Raw genomic sequence first — 10,952 nt, forward strand, 5'->3', positions numbered from 1 at the left:
GGATCGCGGTGATTATTGTTATTATCACCAGAATCTGCTAGGATTTTCTTGTAGAAATTTTTCTGTCTATGGAAAGAACGTTCGATCTCAGGATCGAATGAGATGTAACCTGATCTGGAACACCTGGGCATAAACAAAAACTAGAAGCAAATATGAGATTTGCCTCAGAGAACTAACGCTGTCTGAGACAAAAAGAAAATAATCTAGACTACAAAAATAATCAGAAACAAAAATAAAACCGTTTCCCCGGCAACGGCGCCAAATTTTGACAGGGTAAAGTCGTATCCCCAAATCAAAAGTAATTCCTAAATCCTCTAACTAAAGTAGATAGGGAAGTAGGGTCGAACTCCACTGGGAAACAGTTCTTCCTATTCCTAATTAACTAATATAATCTAGATTATGGAGTAACCAATATTTATATTTGAATAATAAACTAAACTACAAAGATTAAGAATAGGGAGAAAACAATATATAAAAGGATCTAGGGCATAGGTTCACCAATAAATAATATTCCAGGGTAGAATATAATAATCATTCATCAATGCATATATTAATCAGATTATAAAGGGCTTTCGCTAGGTGTAGGCGTCGCTCGAAGTGCGCCTACGTTAAAAGCATGTGTGAATATGCTTGGTACTCATAGGAAGTAGGAATTGACATTATACGATTAGGGACAAGGAAAGTAGGGAGCCGCCAACAAGTTTTTAAGGAACTTGTAAACCGTTCACGGATCATAAAAGGCAACCACGAATAAGGGACAACGAAGACAACAACGATTGACCCGTGAAGGTTACACCCCATTCATAATCCATGAGATTACTAACTCCATATGGTTCGGAACCACGAAAGGAGGATCGGAGATGATGGTACGAAGTGAGTCATGGAGTCATATTTGCCTATATTGGCCTCTACTCGATTCTTATAGTGAAAAGAATTCCTGCGATCTCAAAGGCATACAAACAAAGATTCAATTTGCTCCAAACTATTATCATGCTAAATTGGTTGAATATTAATGCAACATATAATTCTAAAATATTGTGATCGCTTTAATTAATAACAAGATTAAAAAGGAACCTAAACCGGTTGTCCAAATTATATTATTAGGCGCGATTTTCAATTACATATTCCCCTTAACATGCAATATGGTGATCATAATAATAATAGAATAAACATTAATATTGGAAGCAATTCAACAATAATAATTTTAGTCAAATCAAATAATAATAATAACCCTAATCATGATACTAGCAACAAGAATAAAAATAAGAGTAATTAAGTGAATCAATTACTCACTTTCCGCGTTTCCTTGAATTGCTACATCATGAATAAACTGTTAGTAACTTCAATAAAAATAAATCAAATTGAAACAATTAAATTAAATAAATGTAGATTTAATTTGGTCCAAACCCTCAGTTATTTATACCTTTCACGCCTTTGGTTTAAGTATAGAACTTTAGGTTAAAATATGAACTCCTTGGAGTGCTTAAGGGAAGTATTTTGGAAGAATAGGGAGGCTAGTGTTTAGGCTAAAGAGGGAGAACAGAATAAACTTGTGATAAATATTGTTGATGATTGAAAAAGGGGTGATATGAACTCTATTTATAGAGAAAAAATAGGGTCGAAGAATCAAGAAAAGATAAGAATTCGAATCAGATAAAACTCTTGCGATAGACAACAGTTTTGCGGTTTTTGTTTTTATCATATTTTTTGATCCAAAAATTGGAATAAGATGAATAAGATATCGTTGGAAATCTCTTGAAGTCTACTTTCTAACCCAATTAAAATCAGATTAAAATATTTTATAGAATAAAAGATATGGCCGAAATAGTGAGACAGTGTCAGTTTTGGATAGAGTTTGACATTTTATTCATATCTTTTCCGTTATAACTCGGAATTGATATTATAATATATCATTGGAAATATAATTTCAAGGGCTATCCAACCATATAAAATTTGGATAAAAAATATGAGTTACGAAAATAATATCTGTCTATCTTTGAACGTATTTCAATTCGGATAGAAATAGGACTTTCAAAAAAAGGAGTTTTATTCAATTTCAAACTCTTTAATCTTATCTTTTCAAAACGGATAATTAAGATATTTTAGAAACTCATAGAAGCTTCCAATTAATCCTAATTGGTTTAGGAATGGGATTAAATAATTTGGACCCTCCACATGATCATTGGGTCGTAGGTAAGGTGGGCTTAGGTTTTGTTTGGGCTCAATTTAATATTTTGGCCAATTAGTCTAAGGTGCACCCTTGTACACCTTATATAGGTGTAACAACGCAGCCCAAAAGCCCAATTACACACAATGCAATTAAAAAAGGCCCTAAAACTAAAAAATACGGATATTGCAATACACCCACCCACACCCAATAAATGTAACGTTACTTCCAAACTCAAAAACTCTTCTTCTATATGATTTTCTCTCTCCTCTTTTTCACTTTCTCTATTCTCTATTTCATTTTTCGTCACTAAAAACTGCAAAAACATCAATGGACATTAGAGAAGAGATGCAAAATCAAAAGGATCCTCCCTAAAAAAGACAATTTTATGTAAATTTCACTTAATTTTGTTTGAATTTATATGATTATCACTTAATTTTGTTTAAATATTGTTCGATACTCTATTGTTCGAAATTTTTTATCGGAATTGTCGAAAAAAATAGTGAAATCAAACGGATACCTTATGTTCACTTTCATATATGCATATGTTCATATTTTGAATTCTTATGTTTATATTTTGAATCCTTTTGTAATCTTTCTAAAATGCATATATTCACTTTCTAAATCCATATGTTCATATTTTTTACGTATGTGTTCACCTTTTGAAATGCTTAATTATGTTCATACGCATTCAAAAATGAACCAGTGCATATGTTCATATTTTTAATGCATATGTTCATATTTTTAATACTTATGATGCATATGTTTCATAATCATATTATTTTTTATTTCTTCAATTTTTTATGTTCATAATTAAATGCCTTATGTTCATAATAATATTTTATATGTTCATAATATAAATATTCACAGTAAATATTTGTTCATAAATATTCTCATTAAGTCTGTTTATGCATATGTTCTCTTTCTTAAATGCATATGTTCATATTTTTTACACATATGTTCACCTTTTAAATGGTTATATTCAATTTAAGGAAACCAATGCTTACGTGTTCATATTTTTAATTGTTATATTTACTTTCTAAAATGCATATGTTCATATTTTTTTTATGCCTATGTTCACCTTTTGAAAATCGAATGTTCACATTTAAGGGAACTTTTCATATTTTGCATGATTATGTTCATTGATTAAAAAATGCAGAAAATCAGATGAAACTCATACACAGATGAAATTGATCGAAGCTAAAAAAAATTCAATTCATATGAATCCAAAAAATCAGATTAACAACCAAGTCCATATATTGTAAGGAACAAATTCAATCGTTAAATCGAAAAAAATGAGAAAAATAGGGGGAAAAAAAACAAAGGAAAAAGGAATTAAAGAAGGAAGGAGAAAAAACAGAGTATAATTTGTGAATTCAAAGATTCATATAAACCTTAATCAATCAAAATTAAAGCACAAAATCGAAATTCACACTTAATAACTACTTTCTGTTGTAAGAAACAAATTCAATCAAAAAAGTGTAAAAAAAGGGAGAAAATTAAAAAAACAGAGGTGAGAGAAAATAAAAAACGAAGGAGAAAAACGGAGGAGAAGAAAGCTAATGTTCATATAGTGTTGTTGTTACACCTATTTCTAGGTGTATGAGTGCGCACCTAAGAATATGTGTATTTTGGCCATAACTTATTCGTTATAACTTGGATTTGGGCTTATAATATATCGTTGGAAAGCTCTTTTAAAGCCCTATCCAACTATTCAATCATTGGACCCAGATTATGGACCAAAATAAACTGGAATAAACGTTTTTATAAAAAGGACACGAAATGAATTATTTTGGGTTTAAAGGCACGAAAAGAGGAAAATAAGTTATGGTTTGGGGAAATGGGATACGATTTGGGTTGGTTTTATGAAATGAAAATATGGATTTAAGCACTCCAAGATTAAATACACAACCCAACCAATAATGACGGTGAAAGGTTGTTCAACATCGGGTTTGGTTTTGGGGAGACGACATTTTTAGGTGTCTACACTACGTATTATAATCACACAATTAATTTACCGGTATTAAATCTCATCTTTTGAATCTCGACTTAACCATTTATAAATTAACCTGCCTATTGAAACTAGACCTAAACATCAATTCTCATCTGTCGAATCTCGAATCAATATTGTTAAACTCATGTATAAAAGATCTGCGCAAATCTAGTCATAGAGCATTAAATCAATCAATAGGAAATTAAACTAGCATTGACAATCAACAACAATAAATTACCCCTTCATATTAGTTATGGATCCCCACAAACCCTAGAAATAGATCTACTCAAACATAATTAAATATAAAATAAACAAAGCAATTAAAGGAGACATGATTAAAGGAATAGAATAAATAACTAAGATTAAGAGAAGAGAAATAGTTACCAAACAAATCTGGAATTAAGAATGGATTAAAAACAAAGGTTTAAGAGGGAGAGAATCTAAGAGAACAATTAAGAGAGTAAAGAAAGAGTAAAAGGAAAGAGAGAGAGAAGAAGAGAGCTAAAAACGTATTACCGAGGAGTATTTATACTCCGTACAAATCCTAAATTAAGACAAACTAAAACGACGCTAATCGTATCCTAATAAATACACGCGCCCGATCGGGCGAGGCACCGCCCGATCGGGCGCGTCTTTTTGCTCGATGTACTAATCTCGCGCCCGGCCAGGCGCGTCAACGGGCACCAGCCTTAGCTTCTCCCGCCCGGCCGGGCGCGCCTCCGGGCGCCAGCCTCTTTGGCCGGGTGGCTCACTTGGGCCACTATTTGGACTACGATTGGGCTCCAATTCTTCGGGCCAATCTGGGTTTCCTCTTCCGGTCTTGAATACTCGGTTTAAATGCCCCGGTATCACCTATACCGAGCCCTTAATCACCGGTTCGATGGCTCTAACCGGCCCTGGTCTATAAAATCTGGTCGTGTTTCTCCAATGCTCTTGATTGCTCCAAAATATCTCGGAAAAATACTCCAAAAGCATAAATCCCTGTAAAAGTCAACCAAATCTACGAAAACACTAGAAAACACCAATTAGTAATAAAAGTGGCTCTAAAGGGCCAAAAACACTACTAATTACGACCTAGGGACGGGGGTAAAATACTATATAAAATAGACACATCAGGAGTCAAAAGATAAGCAATTACCCCAGCACTGAGAAATTGTAGCCTTCAGAGGACTCAAATCAAATCTGCATCAATACATGAAAGGAAAAGTAGATAAATTAAGTTAATATGTGACACTAAATTTAACACGGGTAAAATAATTATCAAAATTCAGGATGTCTTAATTTGATAAATCCTATTTTACACATTCTATTGCTAACTTTGGGTTTAAAATTAATATAAGTTTAAACATTACCAAAGGAGCGAGTAAATTTTATTATTAGAAACATTATAGAGAGTATAACTTTGTAAGTATCCTGATATGTCCAAAACTAAGTGAAAGAATGCTGAGATATACTCCATAAATCATGATCTATTTGATCCAAAACACATCAACCACCTTATCTTAAATGTAATTTTGTTTTTGACAAGACGAGCTACAAAAAAACAAACAAAAACAAAACACAAAAACCTTTAAAAGACCATAACAAACACTGACGACGACGACTCTGAACAACCAACCAATGGGCAGGGGCAACCCACTGACGAGGAACTTTCCGGATTGCACAAGCAGAAAAACTGAAAATGATGTCCCTAATATCCCGAATGAGCCAGAAGCAAGAAATGTCATGACATTCATCGTTACGAACCAGAGACAACAAGGTCGAGCAATCTGTGTAAATTAGCAAACTTCCGAAACCTCGACGACACCAGCCTTAAGGGCCTAGTGAAGAGCCTGAACCTCTGAGTGGAGAGCAGAGGAGGAAAGGAAAGCTCTTGTCCCACCCCCTATAACAGTATCAGAACCCGCAGCACGAAAAACCCAACCTGCTCCCGCGGAATTATCATGAGCATCATACGCTCCATCAACAACCAAACAAATCTCATAAATAGCATCCGAGGAACCTTGAAGACACAAAGGCAACCAAGAAGGCCTTTGATTAGAATAAGTACCAGTAGTAGAAATTTGCCTAAAAGCCTTAAAATCCTGAACCGCAAGCCCCCTGGAAATCCAATCCTGCATAATGTGAAGGACAAAAGCATGGGAAATCATAGCATGTCGAAAAATCTTATGATTACGGGCTATCCAAATTGCCCAAACAAAAGAGATCAGTTTTATCAACAAATCCCAGGCTTTACTCTCCGCAGTAATAACACGTGTTCAACTAACCATTCAGCAAAAGACATATCCCGATGAACAACTAGAGACTGAAAATCAGGAGTCGTAGACCAGAGATAAGAAACAAACGGACAATCCCGAAACAGATGATCAAAAGTTTCCCGTTGTTCGAAGCAAAATACACAAGTGGAATCGACTGGGATACCTCGTGCTTGAAGAACCTCATAAAGAGGAAGGGATTTGTGAAGAAGTTTCCACCCAAAACACTGTAACTTCGGTAAAAGAGGCAAGTTCCAGAACACTTTCCACCAAGGTAATGGAAAGGAAGGCAAGCCATAAGAGCCAAAATGCTGACTAAGTAACATTGCATAGGCAGACTTGGTAGAGAAAGTTCCATCCCTAGTGAAATTCTAGTAGACAAAATCATCCATCAGACTTTGAGGACGTTCCAAAGCTAAAATACGGTTTACATCAGAGGAACGGAAGAGTCGATGAATAAGAGTTGTATTCCACGCGTAAGACCGCAGATTAATAATAGAAGAAACATGAGATGGCAAAGGCATCTCACCATCATTCCGAAAAAAAGAGGTTCCCCAGGAACCCAGGAGTCCTCAATAATACGGACATGAGAACCGGAGCCAACCTTCCAGGCGATACCCTTAGATAAAACTGCTTGACCCTGCAGCAAACCACGGCAACCCCAAGAGGAACCAGGAATCGTTCTAGTCTGGAAAGAACAAAGGTCCGGGTACCTCGAAAAAAGAAGTCTAGACACTAAAAGCTGAGGATTGTGATGAATTCGCCAACACTGACGAGCCAAAAGCACAAAATTGAAAGAACCCAACTGACGAATACCGAGACCTCCTAAACCTCTAGGAAGATGCAGAAGTGATTTTGAACGCACAATAGACCCCGAGACTGAGAATTCGATCTCCACCAGAAGCGAGCCAGTAAATTATCCACCTTGGCGCAGATCAAAGAAGGGACCTTGAAAACCGAAAGAACATGATTGAAGGAAGCAACCATAATCGAGTTAATTATAACCAACTTTGCAGCCGAAGACAAGCCCAGGGACGCAAAACTCAAGAGCCTTTGAACCACTTTGTCAACTAAAAAACCAAAATCGGAAATTTTGCTCCGACCTAAATCCACAGGCAACTCTAAATAAGACCCCAAGGCAGGCTTACAATGAAGCCTCAGGCTATGAGCAAGAAAGTCGCGATAATCCATCGGAGTATTAGGGCTAAATTTCACATAAGATTTCTGAAGATTAATAACCTGACCAGACAAAGGACAGAAATCTGATAGCAGAGCCAAAAGATGGTCACAGGCGCCTGGATTAATCTATAAGAACAATAAGGAGTCATCGGCAAAGAAAAGATGAGAAATCGAAGGAGGCGTTTAAGAGATTTGGATTCCCTTAAACAAAGAGGCTCGCTCTGCCTTACGAATCATAGCAGACAAAACTTCCATACATAAAAAAAACAAAAAAGAGGAAAGAGGATCGCCTTGCCGAAGACCGCACTGAGGCTGAAAAGCCGGAAGAGGATCACCATTTACCAAGACTTGATAAGAAACCGTAGACACACACTGACGAATAATATGAATCCAATAAGGAGGAAAGTCGTAAGCCTGAAGCAAACGAAAAAGAAAATCCCAATTCACCCTGTCATAAGCTTTATTCATGTCCAATTTGATGGCTACAAAAAACTTCTTTCGTGCCTTAGTCTTGTTAATGTAGGTCATAACCTCATGAGCAATAAGAGCATTATCTGAAAGAAGACGACCAGGAACAAAAGCATTCTGACCATCAGCCACCAGGCTTGGAAGAATCTGGCGGAGACGACCTATGAGAAACTTTGCTACACATTTATAAATCACATTTCATACCAATCGGGCGATATTGAGAAATTCCTTCCGGATTATCCACCTTTGGAAGAAGAACCAAAAAAGTCCGATTCCAGTGTTTCAACAAATAACCATGAGCAAAGAAGTGTTGAACATCAGCAACCACCGAATTTCCCACCGTATCCCACGACTTTTTGAAAAAAGCAGATGAGAAGCCATCTGGACCGGGAGACTTGGAATCATCAATACTAAAAATAGCAACCCGAATTTCTTCTGGAGTGAAAGGCCGCATTAGGATATTCTGATGATCAGAAGACAAAGAGGGCAACTGCAAACTATCCCACCATTCATGATCATGGTCAGAAGGCTGAACTGTAACAGAATAAAGATCTTTATAAAATTCCTGAATCATCGCTGCGACCTGTGCTCCATCGCGCTGCCAAACCCCTGAAGAATCCCTAAGACCCGAAATCCTGTTCTTCCGCTTTCGAGATTGAACCACGGAAAAAAACAAGCGGGAATGTGAATCTCCTAAAGCATCCCATTTAAGCTTAGCACGTTGTTGCCAAAATAAGTAGGCTGCTTGAGCCTCAGCAACCTTCTCATTTCTAACTGTAATGAACAAACATCGATCTGCCCGAGAACAAAGAGACTGAGAGGCTTGATGAACGTCAAAAACCAATTGTTTCCAGTTGATACCCCAAGCTTTCTTATGAGTAATACACTAGGCTAACAGACGGTCTCGAGAAACAGAGAGTTTACGAGACAGAGAAAACATAGGGGATCCAGGAAAGAACAAGGAGAAAACAGAAGTAATGATACCCTGCACTTCTACTGCAGATAAACACCAGTTCTCTACTCTATACGGCTGTTTAAAGTGGTCAGGATCAATCGAATCTGACAAAATTATAGCCGCATGATCCGAGAATAAAATGGGTTGGTGAACTAAGTGAGTATCTGGGTAATTTGCAAACCAAGTGGAAGACCCATAAGCTTTATCTAGACGCTCAAAAATAGGATCCGAATCCAGTCTATTATTCGTCCAAGTATACTTTGGTCCTGAAAAGGGAACATCCACAAGGTTTAACCCCATACGCCAATTAATAAAGTCTAATTGGCCCGGTATAGCAAAATTACCTACCAACTTATCCGAATAAAACTCCACCTGATTAAAATCTCCAATAATCACAATATTCGGATAAATCTCCAAGAGACTACTAATTAAATGCCAAACCTCTAAACGATTAGCAACGTGAGGTGAGCCATACACAAACATCCCAAATTTTATTTCATCTCCTTGTACTAAAGTAATTTTTATAATACTAAAGTTTTCATATATAAGTGAAATCACAAACTTATACTACTACTGTTCATTTATAAGTCATGACTCATGAGTCTGATGAGGCAACTCATAAATCATTCACAACTTCAAATTTTGGACTATATACTCTTTAGCAATTGTTCAGTTTTACAAAGACAGAAAAAGACATTACTTTGTATCATGAATCATTTATTCTACAAACACATTCGGAGGGTTGATTAAACTATTTGCTTATGCTCAAAGATTTTAAGTTATAGCCTTAGAGGCCTTACTCTGTTTGCCTTTGTACATTTATAATTGAGATTGTGAAATCCACTATTCAGAGCATGTAATGCCAAAAAAATTCATTTTTTGCTACCTCTATTCTCAAATAGAGGTGTCAAAAGCACACCCAACCCGACCCGATTCGAAAAATATCCGATTCAGATTTGGACTCGCGTGGACATAACAATTTAGTGTGGCTTAACTTTAAAAATTTACCCGACCCGACCCAACCATATTAGACCCGATCCGATCATCCGAATTGACACCCCTATTCTCAAAGACTCAATTTCTTATTTTAGTTAATAAATTGCTTGCCAAATTGCATGTGAAATTGTAATTGCTATTCTGCTTGAGAAAACTTGACAAAAAGCACAAAATGGATATACACATCATTGTTACCTTGAATAGTTGCTATTTGGCTATTTGCTCAAATCTGTCTTCCAATTAGTGCAAACCTGCATCACAACATACCCAAAAAAATATATTTAAATTGCATTCAAACAAAGATGTCAATAACAAATGCATTTTTGTTTCATCAAAAACCAAAACAAATTAAAACAAAACAATTGCATTTTAATTTTAGGGAAAATTAATTAATCTGAATAATAATTAACCTTCTCAAGGAAAAATAGCAAAACTAAAGGGTTATTAATGAGTTACCTAGTTGCTTGACGACATATATATATATATATATATATATATATATATATATATATATATATATATATATATATATATATATATATATATATATATATATATATATATATATATATATATATATATATATAACGGTCTTTTCATCACCAAACGCCTTGAACTTTTCAAAAATTCACCAAATTCCCTCAAGTTTTTCAAAATTTACCAAATACCACTGACGTTTGTTAATATTCACACCGTGACCTTAAAATACCATTGATGTTAAAGTTCCGTTAGCAATAAAATTTAATTCACCAAATGCCCTAACTTTGTTAAATAATTACACAAAATACCCTTATTTTTGGAAAATACAACGTCTAGTTTGAAATTTAAGGAAACTAGTCGTTAGTTTTGATTCTCACCCTTATTTTGCATAAATACTCGATACATAGCATCCCTCTCATTTGCATAACCACAAATTTTTAACACCATGAGTTATCAATC

General features: G+C 35.4%; 1 protein-coding gene across 1 annotated transcript; it reads right to left on the bottom strand.

Annotated features, from left to right (window-relative positions):
• Positions 1-5,980: 5,980 nt before the first annotated feature.
• On the bottom strand, positions 5,981-9,500 carry LOC110688926. The gene is made up of 6 exons (XM_021865675.1): positions 8,963-9,500; positions 8,267-8,857; positions 7,937-8,223; positions 7,364-7,654; positions 6,945-7,055; positions 5,981-6,274 (listed from the first exon to the last, which is right to left on the bottom strand). The coding sequence occupies exons 1-6, from the start codon at positions 9,498-9,500 to the stop codon at positions 5,981-5,983; spliced, it is 2,112 nt and encodes a 703-aa protein (XP_021721367.1).
• Between the last annotated feature and the right edge of the window lie 1,452 nt (positions 9,501-10,952).

The sequence above is a fragment of the Chenopodium quinoa genome, unplaced genomic scaffold (genome assembly GCF_001683475.1).
Source record: "Chenopodium quinoa cultivar QQ74 unplaced genomic scaffold, ASM168347v1, whole genome shotgun sequence".
Classification (NCBI taxonomy): domain Eukaryota; kingdom Viridiplantae; phylum Streptophyta; class Magnoliopsida; order Caryophyllales; family Amaranthaceae; genus Chenopodium; species Chenopodium quinoa.

Coding starts and splice junctions, on each gene's coding strand:
- LOC110688926 (XM_021865675.1), bottom strand. CDS start 9,500: ATGTTTGTGTATGGCTCACCTCACGTTGCTAATCGTTTAGAGGTTTGG. Junction 8,224..8,266: donor TTCTCAATATCGCCCGATTG/GTATGAAATGTG, acceptor AGTTTCTCATAG/GTCGTCTCCGCCAGATTCTT. Junction 7,655..7,936: donor CGGTTTCTTATCAAGTCTTG/GTAAATGGTGAT, acceptor TTGTCTGGTCAG/GTTATTAATCTTCAGAAATC.